General features: G+C 35.1%; 1 protein-coding gene across 4 annotated transcripts in view; it reads right to left on the reverse strand.

Annotated features, from left to right (window-relative positions):
* LOC106175604 (uncharacterized) overlaps positions 1-13,772 on the reverse strand; it is a 54,223-nt gene that overhangs the window by 23,852 nt on the left and 16,599 nt on the right. For 3 of the 4 annotated variants that reach the window (XM_087010124.1, XM_087010125.1, XM_087010123.1), the window contains one exon: positions 12,338-12,599. In XM_087010124.1, the coding sequence (XP_086866250.1) occupies positions 12,338-12,599 (262 nt within the window). Of the gene's footprint in view, positions 1-1,170; positions 1,727-12,337; positions 12,600-13,772 lie in introns of those variants that run through there. The other variant, XM_013557685.3, reaches the window with a different exon arrangement.

A 13,772-nucleotide genomic window follows, 5' to 3' on the forward strand; every position in this document is an offset into this window, starting at 1 on the left:
AGTCAGTGAGTGTGACTGGGAGTAAAAATTGGCAGTTTATAAATAGAGCAGCTCATCTGGGTCGTGTTCTACGTCAATGAGTTTAATGTTAACGCACACTGCACTATGCTTTTCTCACTGACGGTAGGATCTTGGAATTCTAAAAGATCTCTTGGGGGAATTCTGAGAAAAACTAAAACGATATTTTTTTTCTAAGAAAGCAGTAATGATGCAGCATGCAACATGATTAATGGAAAACAAAATCAAATTCCCATTTGTATTATTTCCATATACAGTTCCTTCAACAGCTAACAGTAATATCTATAAATACAAGCAGGCACTTTGGAACAAAGCACAAAAATACAGACAAGTCAATACAGAAAGATGTTTGCAGAAGAAAAAAAAAAGAAGAAGAGAAGACCACCTTTGTCATTTAAATCAAGAAAAGGCAGGTGCTCTTTTTCTATACCTTCCAGCCAGATTTCTTTTCAATCGACCTCAGACTTGATAATACCCTAGATTAAAAACCATTACTTCCTGAGGACCGACACTGCTATTAATTTAGTAAAAGGCATGAATGCACTCTTGTCCACGCCACAATTACATCATTATTTAGCTAGCTGTGTGTAATCAGGGAGCTCATCTCCTTATCCAGGGTCTTCTGATAAGACACCTTGCAGTCAAACATATCCACCCCCTTTGTGCACATGTCAGGAGGGATCAACCCCCAATGTTAAAAATACACCCCAAGGGCCCTATGTGTTAACAACCTCTGCCCCATCCTGTTTTACATCACACCACCGTCACATGTATGCATCTGGAATCCCTTCAGCTATGTCTTTGGCCCTGGAAGCTGGATATTAGGCATTGACCACATTTCCTGATTGCGGACAGTCAGGAATAGCTGAAGGGACAGACAGAGGGAGTGAGGTTACTCACAATAATTTACCTGTTCAAACAATATCTACCTCACAACTTGCCTCAGAGCTGGAATGCTCCAGGAACCAAACCAATGATACCCCAATAGGCATGAATAATAACATAAACTACAAAAGTTCAGATTTGTCATTTGAAAGAAATGAGATAAATTCATTAACAATCCTGATTTAAAGTTAAAAGTTACATCAAACCATAGCCAGTTTCAAGTAACAAACAACAACAGCCAGGATTAAATCCAAACCAAAAACTCACAGTATCTTTTCAGCATGTTCTTCTTATAGGACTTGGTCGGCGTGGTAGGGGTGGTCGGTGTGAGAGGTAAGTAGTCCGTGACACCGCTGAGGGGTGTCGGAGCAGGACAATTCGTTGGCAGTTCCAGCTTTGGTTTCTTAATTGATAAATCTAATACAGGTGACATGTCCACCGATGTCACCGTCTCTTCTCGCCACATGATGGTAAGTCCTTGTGTCACCCCTCTCTAGTCTTATCCTTAACCGTATATGATAGATTCTTAAATAACTGACAGACTGATAATAATCCTCCTTGTCACTGCTATTATAAACTCAATTCTAACCACAACACAGTTTTCCTGAATGTTTCAATAATCCTTAAGTCTCTGTTAATACACTCAAATTTGATTTCTTTCCTCCTCTGGTTAATCAATATATTTCTCCAGATTATATTCTAAGCTTTCACAGTCGATGTCTCAATTCTCAGTCACTCTCAGTACAAATCCACTTAGAGACTGAGCCCACTGTGCTGGGTTCCTTATCACGCTTGTTTCTACTCCACTTCCTATAGTGAGTCACATGACCAGGGTATACATAGCTCATGCCTGAGAGCTTTCAGTGTAATCAACGACCTTAACAACACCTTAGAGGGAGGAGGGCAAAGGTAGTGCGCAATTCACCACCTGCCCACAATAGAATGTTTACAGGTAAAAAAACGGGATGCCACACCTAGAGGATTATCCCAATTGAGTTTACGACAAAACTTTACAACTCTTCAAAAGTTATCTTAAAAAGAGGTGCCCTGTGCAGTAAAAAGAAAAAAAATCTGAATATGCAGACTCCCCCCTTAAATTACAGTAGCACAGTCCAGAGGGTTCAGCCAATCAAAAGGCTCCTAGCATAATCATCAGTTGAGCTCAACAAGCAGCAAACTGTAGTGGGGCTTTAAATGACAACCATCTCATAACAACTGAGATACAACACTCAACAGGTAAATAGGAAGTGGAAATTGCACACCCCGTAATCATTATCCCCACCCGAGATGATGTCGATTAGAAACTTATAAATAGCGTGAACATACACAGCGGCTGGCTCCAACGTCACAGATCATTACTCTCAACAAGATGCATTACGAGAGAAAGGAGAAAAAGGCTACGCATCAAAATAACCAGATCAATATCTTACTACGCACACGGCACCTGCAGTGCTTAGAAAATGCGAGATGATAAAAATACTTAAAGAGGAGTATGTAATTGCACTTGACATTTACCATTTGTTTTAACTTCAAATTCCGAAACTTAATGCAAGGTATTTTTCCTTACTTCCTGAAACTCTATTTTTGTGACTTTATTGACAATAATAGCATTTGTCTTGTTATATTTTTTTTTCTTTTCCAACATGAGTCACTGACATGTTTATAGCCCCTGCAATGATACCATGCTACACTGCATTCTGCAATAAATGCTCTTAGCACTGAAATCAAAATAACACTAATGATAACAATTTGAAGGTTTTGATTCTGGGACAGCGATTTCTCAATAAAAGAAATGTAAATCATACTTGCATGTGACATTACAGCATTAACGTCAATAACACCTGTTGTCAAATTTTCAATATGACGGAATAATTTATTACATTTTAACCCTTTATATTGAATTTGATAATTAGAAATGGGTTCATATGAAATGAACAGACAGCATGTGGTAAGAGGTTTTTCTAAGACAGGGAATAAAACTAGTCAGTTTGGATGGCATATAAATAATATACATTTAGATATATATGACCATGTTGAGAAAATAAAGGCAATTTTACACTTATGTTTTATGACTTAAAAGACATGTTTTTTCCAAATTAAAATGAACTTCTGAAGCAATTGCAAATATCTTCAGGCATATAACCAACAAATTTGAGGTTTGGTCTGTGTATTCTTAACAACATTCTTCACCATTTTCTAACAACTGAAAGCTAGTGGCCATTCTACTTCTATATTTGCCTATTTTAAAGCTGAAGTCACCATTATAAGTCCAGCATCACACCTGTCGTCCGAGTTACCAATCCAATGACACAGTTTGAGCTCCGGCTTAGAGTTAATCAGTGACTGGACGGTCAATAATTTTATCTTGGTTCCTCCCTCACACTAGGGTTATGTCCTCTACAGTCAGGTAAACAAGTAGCTCTACACTGAAGTTGGCTTTAATAAATAACACTACATTATCACAGGCAGGTCAAATCAACTCTTATTTAACAGGGATTAAACTTCTCAATTTACATTTTACATAACATTCCTCTGACCAGCCTGCTTTTACATAAAGTACATTATTATTTTTTTTTTTTTTTCAATCGTCAATGAACCCTTTCTCACAACAATTATGGAGATAAATGTGTAGGCTAAATGGTGTTTTGGCAAGCAATGATAATAATAATGAAATGCAATAAAAACAAAAATAATAAAAAGTCACAGTGGAACAGTAATAGCAAATCTCATAGTAACACCAAATGGGCAAGAGAACTACCTAAAAATTATTTGGCCTAAAGATAGAGGAGTTTTCAAAAGACCAAAGAAAATGGCAAGAAAAAGATAAAAAAGTTTATAACATAATGTTGTGACAACATTTTCACAGTCCAAGGAGTCCATGTTTCTGGTAAACTTCACTGCTACAGAGAGACACAACTGTAACAATGACATGGAAAACTCTGCTGCGACACTGCTGCTGACACCTATTGGCAAAACTAAGAACTACAAACAAGGAAGTAAATCACTAAAAATACAGCTGCTTATAAATTAAATACCTCTTCACTTATGGCACAAATAAAAAACTCACAATTTATAAAAACTGCACCTTTTTTTATTACATATTTATCATTATCATTCTATTTTATTACTTTTTTGTTTTGTCTTTCTACTTTGCTTTTGCAAAGATTTTCAAGTATATACAGTAGATCTATACAGTTAAATTTTTTTATGTGTTTACAAATGGTATTCATCGAGCTAACATGTTTTCAATCCACTTCTCCTCCATTGCTTCCTATGCAACTGAAATTTCAAGAGCTTACATTATTTTATAAACATAGATAAAAGGTTCACATCAGGGATTTTGGGCACTTGTTTTGCAGCCAAGTGCTTTCCCAGAATAATGTGCCAAAAATAACTAGAGGATCAGAGAGGCGATACCGCCTCTGGATATTGTACCACCAGCTGGAGTAAGCGCATTCGTATGCCCCCCCCCACCAAAAAAAAATTGGACACCACCACCAGTCTTGTGCTTGACAAGCTCTATAAAATGCAATAAACAAGAGTTCTCAAAATATGCAAAAAAAAAAAAAAAAAAAAAAAAAAATCAAAAAAACATAACAGTTTAAATGGTCCAATCAAGGAGATGTTCAAATTGACCTGTATTTTCCTAACACTGATCACTCCTGTGATTTTCTAGACAATAGGCCTATTGGTTTTCCTTGAAATGCATTATCAGTATTGCATATACCGGTATGCTAACAAAAGAGAAAACCTAGGGACAACACTGGGCAGATCTCTGCTAGTTTTGAAGATATGAAGGGCAAGAAAATATGCAGAGTTCAGTTTGTGATAAAAAGTAGGTCAAAGGTCAATTTCAAGGTCACAGTATGTGACTTCCTATATAAGTTCAATAGTAGCTATGGGCATTTCTTTGCCAATGTTGGAGATATGAAGGCCAGGAAACAAGCAAAGTGCAGTTCATCATAAATAGTAGGTCAAAGGTCAATTTCAAGGTCACAGTAAGATTGCCAGTATATGACTTCCTATTCAAGTTCAATAGTAACTTTGGACCTATCTCTGCCAGTTTTCGAGATATAAGGGATAAAAAAATTTGCAAAGTTCAGCTTATGTTGAAAAGTAGGTCAAATGTCAATTTCAAGGTCACAATAAGAATGCCAGTATATGACTTCCTATTCAAGTTTAATAGTAACTATGGGTGTATCTCTGCCAGTTTTGGAGATATAAGGGATGTAAAATTTGCAAAGTTCAGTTCATGGTGAAAAGTAGGTCAAAGGTCAATTTAAAGGTCACAGTTAGATTACCAGTATATAACTTCCTATTCAAGTTCAATAGTAACTATGGGCGTATCTTTGCCAGTTTTGGAGATCTAAAGATCAGAAAACTTCAAAGTGCAGTTCATCATGAAAAGTAGGTCAAAGGTCAATTTCAAGGTCACAGTTAGATTACCAGTATATGACTTCCTATTCAAGTTCAATAGTAACTATGGGCATATCTCTGGTAATTTTGGAATATTTAACATTTTCCCCACTGAATATTGCGATGTTGTAATTTTTGATATAGCGCAATGCCTAAACCATACCTAAAACAAAAAAATGGACACCACCTCCAGTATTGCACTTGACAAGTTTTACAAAATGCAAGGAACAAAAGGTCTCTGGCATTTACCATTCCAGAATAAAAGCAAGTTTTCAGTTTCGGTATCTAATGGCTGCTTCTCCCGTGAAAATGCACCGATTGACCCCAAACTCCCAAAGATGAAAGGAGTCCCCAATTGTAACCCCTCACTATAACAGGAGAGCTTAGATCTGTGTAGTTTCCAAAAAATAGCACAAACAAATATTTTTTTGCAGAAAATACCCATTTTTAGAAAATTTTGGCTTGTTTGACCTTGAAAAAAAGGTCAAAAGTCAAATCCAAGGGCATATTTGGAATCTCCAGATATGACTTTCGGTCAGGCTTCTGTGGTAATTTTTCCCATAATTCCTTTGGTTTGGGAGATATTTAGCCTTGAATTTTCAAAAATTTTGACAAGGGTGCGTTTCAACAAGTGTCACGCCCAGGCCAATGCACCGACAGAGACAAAAAAACCAGGGTGTTCAAGTTGAGATCATATGTGACCTAAATCCAAGAGATGGGGACACAGGTCCTGGCGGTCTAGGAGGAGAAGTGGTAACGGTGACTTGTTTCCGGCGCCCGACTGCGGAGCCGCAGGAGCCGGCGGAGCTGTACGAGACGGGTCGGGACTAAAACCATGAGTACCGCCAGCGTATACGCTGGTGGTACTAATAAACTTCGCTCTAATGAAGATTATGTCAAATTAACCCCCCCCCCAAATTTTTTTTCTCCTCATTTTCACTTGATCTAATACGCCATTAACTAATTCAAATAATGGGCCTTGACCCCTTATTGCCAACCCTATTGCAATACATTTTGTTTTGCCAAACCAGAAGTATTTACCTCTCTTAACATGAAGTTATCATTGAGCACTTTCATTTCCACCGTAATTTGAATCATTAATTTTGGAGTCCTCCTCCATATTGATCATTAATATACAATTGAAGTTTACCACATGGAGCTCTTGACTTAAGCCATTTCCATTCATTTCATTTCTTTCTTAAGACCATCTAATTCTAAATGCAAATCAATACTATTTCCTGAAACTGAACTTTCCAGAAAAAATAAATCAATAAAGCCCTTTCAGATACTTAATATTCTTATTATTATACTGTCCCCTACCACATCATGAAAACCTATAACAGGACACAGGAACAAAGCAGTACAGGAAGTTTCTGCATATTGACTATATGCAGCAGGTATGAAATATGAATAACACATTATGTTCTACCCACATGAAAAATCAACAACCAAATCCATACCACAGCTTTCTGATCAGAATTGTTTTACATTTTGTATAAATGCCAATCACACACCCCTATTTTTCTTCTTCCTTGTGTCACACATATGAACACATTGAATTTTAAGATTATATATCAACTTTCCAACATAAATAAAAATAAAAATATATAAAAGAAAAAAGGAGGACTTTTTTGTGGTGTTTGCTCACGGATAGCATCATTTGATTTCCAGTATTTGTGGGTTACTAACACTTGAAAAAATTTGAGATCACATGCCTATAGCTCATGAAATTTGCAAATGTGATTTCAAACATTTATCATAAACCAAGTCATGAAGTTCTCATGTCAGGGCACACTATATTTTCATTAATTTGTCAAACACGCCCCTATATATATGAACAGTAATCTCAGAAATAAGTTGCATCTAAAGAAAACAACACTGGAGTCTTCGAAGAAACCCTACACCTCTCCAAAATTAGTTTTCTTACACAGTCAAATAAGTTATGAAAGCTAACAGTGAAGTTTTATGTGGAAGGCAGATGATGATGACCTTGTTGGTTAAACTGCCAAGGTGAACTTGAAATTTATGCTGCACCGAGATCAAGAAGGAGAATCTACCTACGGCTCTAGGAATCTGACAAGGCCAGGAAACTCTGCGTAACCCATCTGTATGGTGTTGCATTTGAGATGATTTATATTTGCAACAGTCCTCTGAATTCAACTTACACATGCTTAGAAATAATAAATGTGATGTCTAGCAGCACATCAGACCTTTCCTCTTCATTTCCTGCTTCTAATATATTATGGAGAGGCAATCAATTCTATGGTCTTTGGTTTACTGTCAGTGATGCACCTGTACCCGTACAAGGAAGCTGTACTAAAATAATACACCTAGACCACATAAGCAACTTTGGCAAACTACCCAATTAGGGATAACATATCTATTTCCTCCTATAGAAAAAGAAAAACACAATGGTCAGTGAAATCATTCTTGCCAGCACTGACACATCAATGGCAGCTTGTAGGCAAAATGTGATTTTTTTCTGCATATATTTTTTAAAATTAAATTTTGGCAAGTTTTTTCATTAATCAGTATTATGATAGATATATGTTGTGTCCAAAACATTAAAGCTGAAATGTTGGATGTCAAAATTAAAAAAAAAAATTGTATGGATGTCAAAATTAAAAAAAAAATTGTATAACAGGGAGATTAATAGAGTTAAGATAATGCAATGGATTTTGTTAGGCCTCATCAAAATCGTTTTTTTAAGGAGAGAGTCATTTGTATTACAACTGCCTTAGAAAAACTTCAGACGATAGAGCCTGAAAGAATATAAACTTAAAACTTAGTTACTGTTATTGTTCTATCCTACAATTATTGAAATAAGTAAAGTAAAATGTTTCAACTGATAAAAACTGGAACAATGGGACTAAATATGTATCATATTTCTGCTGAAAATCAAAGGTATCTTATATGGGATTTTTCCTCCAAATCAGATTTTCCATGAGAAAAAAAGAAAGCCATTTTCTCCTACTCATGAATCACTCCTCAACCCCTTCCTGCACTAACACCAGTTCTGTGTTGTTCCAAAGTGCATTTTACATGACACACTACATTAAATAATGCTTTCCCCTATCGTTACTTAATGTAATTATAAACCAAGTAACCATGTAGCACCCAGGAAAACTGACAGCGATACAGCAGCTTGCTACTCCATCAGGGCCTTTTAAACATTTTTTATTAAGTAGAATTACACGTGAGATCATATATATGATTCCAATACATTTCAATAAAATACAAAACTGACCCTTAGGTTACAATATCAAAAACCCAAGAGCCAAGTGAAAATGGACAGTGGTGTTTTTTCTTTAACACAAGACAGCAATTCTAATAACCTGCCAAAATAAATTACATTTTGTTTTTAAACAATCTGTCTAAACTGGCTTAAGGGTAGCTGAAATCACATGCAAATGAAAAATATCTGACAGAAAATCCTAACTCTGCAATTAACCTGCGATCCTTCAAACTGTAAAGTATTGATTTGTTCACTGAAAATCCCATTTAGCAACATGTAGTACTATGCCCTGTTGTATTAAATCTTAAGCTTACAGTTGATCTGTGACTGAATCTGAAATTCCATGAATATCAACATATTTTTCACAAAAACTTATTAATGCAGTCAGTGATGCTAAATTATTCATTCATCTAATTTTATATTCAGGCACTACTTCTACCAATATTTCTCAGATTTCTAAAATTGACCTCATGTGCAGAAACCCATTTACTTCCTGCTTGGAAAAATTGAATTAGTCTCAATTACACTTCATAACAAATGAAATCCTTACACTCTCAAACAAAAGAAAGTCAGAAATGACTTAAACACAAACACTTCATTAAACACCATCTAATGATATTTTGTAAAATGATGGAACTTTGAACTTTAAAATATATGACACTGTCCATTACTGTCATGATGTAAGAAGGATGCCTCTAGTATACAAGGTGTTTTATCTGCAGTTACTGGCTTTAACCATCCAACTTGATGCAGGTGTGTACATTTTGTTCACCAACAAAAGCTGTATATTATAATTGTGATTCTGTTCAGCAATAGCGGTTTGCCTAGAGAGGAATAAATATGTCCCAACTGCTTCAAACAGTATGATCTCCACAACTGAGGTGGGGCTCATTTGCCTTTGCTGCTTTGTTAGTTTACAGCCTTATACAAAAGGTTACAGGTTGTTTCGGATAAAATTTTCAGACAAGGTTAGAAATGGGTTAACTTAAAATCAATAAGATTTTGGTTTGTATCCTTTAATAAAATAACAATGACAGTAAGAATTAAGCTGACTATCTCATTGTTTTTTTCAGTTATTATTTTAACTTGTTTCAGTGGTATTTCTAATTTGGGCACTTTAATCTAAACACCTTTATAAGCAAAAATAATATTTAGCATCAGGGCACTATGTTTGGCATAATACTTATGAAAAGGATGGTCAAATCATATTAAATTTTAATGATATTAAAGGAAAAGCAGGCTAGTGCTACAAATAACCAATTGTGTGCTGCAGCACACCAATAACACATGTATCAAATTTAAAAAAATATGACAAATACATTACTACAATAGTTCACAGACTGTTGGCTATATACATATGTAGGTAATTTCTATAAAATATAAAAAATAATAATTTTGATATGTTTGATCATGGTTTGGTTTCCATGGAGAATTTTGTCTGTAAACCAATACTCTACAAAATCAGAATCAACATTACAAAAAAAAAAAAAAAGAAAAAAAAAAAAGAAAAAAAACAATAAAACGACAATTTTTGATTAAAAAAAGAACAAACATAAATAAATGATAGATCACGACTCACAGTTAAAAGGTAGTAGTTTATATCAAATATTGAATATATCGGCCATTGACAAAACCATGTGGTGCACTTCTTGCGTTTGTAATTTAATCGCAGAAGTGCTTCTTGTTATTATCAACATAACAAGTAATCGAACAAGTGATAGCCCCAAAAAGGTCAACGACATAATTTTTTGTCGTAATAATAGCTAATAAATAATGTTACAGTCCAAAAGCAGTTTTCAGAAACGCAACCTTCTCGACAGGAAGCCATTGCCTATAATAAGCATTGCTGCTTTCTACCACTTCCTGGTTAGGATTACTGAAGCCGATTTGACAGTAAAAACCTTACCAGAAATCAAAAACAAAATGCGAGCTCCTAACCCACTGTCATGACCTACACGACTTCTCAACTTTTTTTCAATTTCAAACTTAGTTACCTGCTTGCAACAGCAAATCCAAATTGCTCGTCGTCGTTTCCTTACTTACGGCCATCTTGTCTTGGAAACTTTATACAACTAGATCAATCCGCGAAGTGAAAAAGCAGGAAATGAAGGAAAACAAGAAAATAGGGCAAGGTACTTTTGCTGTATTTAGTACCCAAATAAATTGATTTGTAAAATTATCGTACAACATTTCCATTACGAAAGATATCAAATTATCTTCGCTTGGTAAAGTATGCTTGAAATATATTTCAGAGGCCTTAGCTATGACCAAAACACCTGCCAATGCGGAGGGGTCAAGGTGATAAAATGCGTGACAAGGCCCCTGCTGTTGGTGCATGTGGGTCAGTGAACACAACGTGGAATTTAACAGTAGTAGGATCGATCAAAACTGTTTTGATGTTGCTATTCGTTACAGTTAGAAAACCGCTTCATGTTGTAACAGTTTAAGGCCGTTAATTTTATATCATACATTTCCTCCAAATTAATTGGTCTGATAAATGTTAATGGAAAACGAGTTTTACAACTTCTTGAACGGGTCTCGACTGCGCTTTATTTTCATTTCTAAACCTACCTTAAAACGCATTGTTTGTGCATATTTACTGTTATGTAATAGCTCGCGTGGGCTACTTTGTACAGCCGTCTTTTCACAAATTCTATAAAGAGCAGCTATTGGGTGGCTTCTGAGGCGTCAATTATCAGCTTAAACTTGATCAACTTTTCTGACAACCCATGCCAAATTTTCACAGTGAATGCTTGATGGGTATTTTTAAAAATATCTTTAATTACTCCATAGAAAATTCGCAAGTCTAATTTGATGCTTTTAATTTCGAAAAAAAAAAGTTTAAAATATTTATTTATTTAATTAACCCCTCCTCCCCACCCCACCTACACTGAACCTCTTTGTACTTAAATAGGTAGTGACTAATCAGTAACTGGATTCGCCTAACTGTGAAGGTTCATTATAACTTTTTTATTTTACAAGTTTCCACGTTCTATACAGTTCTGTCAAATTACAAAAATAAGTCAGAAAGAACAAACCTGACAGCTGGAAATGTCACTAAATGATGTTACTGAAACAGTTGTTTTTTAATTTAAAATCTCTGAGTACGAAAAAAAATCAAGATATTCATCTTCAACTGGTTCAATCTTATTTTGTCAGTTACAGTGGAACTTTTTTTTTACAGCTAGCACCCAGGAATGCAATAAAGTGTCTACAGATATGGGTTCAACTAGACCCACAGAGAGAGAGGGAATTAACACACAATGAAGGCAAATAAAGCATAATCCATATTCAGCTGTATTTCATAAATTACTTCCTTATTTTGAAAATAAATAAATAATGATAATTATACATTTTTGCTACCCTAAGATAAGTCATATCTGCATATGACTACCCTAAGCAAAATATCAGGCCTGCTGCAAATTAGCAGTGAATTTGCAGCAAAGGTGCTGCATTACTACTGCAGACTTTTCATTTGGGTAAGGGTACAGGTATGTTAAAGTTATTCATATCCAGATATGGGTCATTCATTTTAATCATCATTTTCACAAGTCAACAAAAATCTACTAAGACTAGAGATTTTCAGGGGGTATACGAGGTAAAAGGCTAAAAATAATAACCTTTGGCAGCACACCCCTGGGGGTGATCATTTTTATAATTTTTTAAAGTGTATGGAAGGCATTAACACACCCCCCCCCCCCCCACAGCAAACAGTTTGTAGACTTGTGAAAATGATTATATAAATGGATTTCCCTTATATTCACTAAGTAAAAGGACACTTACCAAATCTCATTCTTTTCCTCCTTGTTCTGAGCTGCCTTTTTTGCAGGGCTTCAGGGTTCCAAAGATCACTGTCATCGTTACTCAGAAGTCTCTCATTCACATCAATTCCAAAATCTTCCTTGAATTTGTTACATGAGCTTGAGCTGGAATAGCTGTCTGTTTCGTCAAAATAATCGGAGTCTATGCCATGCAGGTCTGCATTGTCCAGGTATGTAAGTTCTTCTGGTTCTTTATACACTATGACTGAAGGCCCATGGTCTTCCTGTGAGTAAAAAAAAAATGAAATGGTGAACTGATGCAAGTATCACTTCTGATGGAAACTGAAGCATGGTATGCTGTCGGAAATGTGATATAAATGTAATTTTCCAAAAGACTTGTGGATATTTATCAAATTAGGTATTTATATTGACTATACATTATTAAATGATATATTTCTTCAGTGATAGAGTAACAAGTACTATACTGAGAGTACAAGTACTGAGAAAGAAACTTCGCTGAGCTGTTCACTTCAAAAATGGTAATTATTTTGAGCAAAAATATTCAGTGTATAATAAAGTGATGACCTTAATATTTTGAATTATAGGTTTAGTTTTAATTGATATATATGTATTGTACAGTATCACCACAGCAGTTTCGTATTTTGCAACAAATTCTCTCTTATTACCTGTTAATTAGCAAAAAAATCTTTTTGAAATATAAAGAAATGTTATAAGTTAAAGATAATTCTCAAATTCATTGAAACTGCATTCAATTAAAATGTACACAAGTTGAATATTTAAATCATTTCTTATACAGAAAAGCAATCTGTGGTGGTGGTAAAATCTAATTGTGTTTGGTGAGCAACCCGTCTGTTGAAATCACAATCACAACCTTGGATGTGCACTTCACCACAAATGGCTTGAGCAGACAAATTTGTTTGTTCGACTTGTTGAATGTCCTTGAGTAAAGAGATTAAAAGAGATAAGGGAGCCACTGAGAAAAGATATGGCAATATTAACCATAGGTGGCACTTTCATTCCTCCATCACAACAGAAGTTACTACAATGACTTGGATTTTATCGAGACAGTAATAATGTCTTACCACCTTGTTTGTTACACTGTATAGAAAAATAAGGCAACCCATTATTATGAGTAGTGTCAGATATTTTCGTTGTGATATACTTTTGTCACACTTTTCAGTCTTCATATGTCAATGAGAAATGCAATAGAATACTCTAGATCTTACGATAGCTATAACCTATTTAAACTTTGCTAAATAAGTCACCTGACACGCATTATCTCAGAGACAATAATGTAATGTGTAATCTGTTCAGCCGAGGTAAGAGGTCACGGGGTCAACACTGTGTGTTTAAATAATAATACAAACATAGCATCCATATTATTTAGTAGACAATGATTTATAATTTTTTCAGAAAGTTGGAATTAGATTGCCTGA

This window comes from Lingula anatina, chromosome 3 (genome assembly GCF_051362555.1).
Source record: "Lingula anatina isolate TDL-2025a chromosome 3, LinAna3.0, whole genome shotgun sequence".
NCBI classification, from domain to species: Eukaryota; Metazoa; Brachiopoda; class Lingulata; order Lingulida; family Lingulidae; genus Lingula; species Lingula anatina.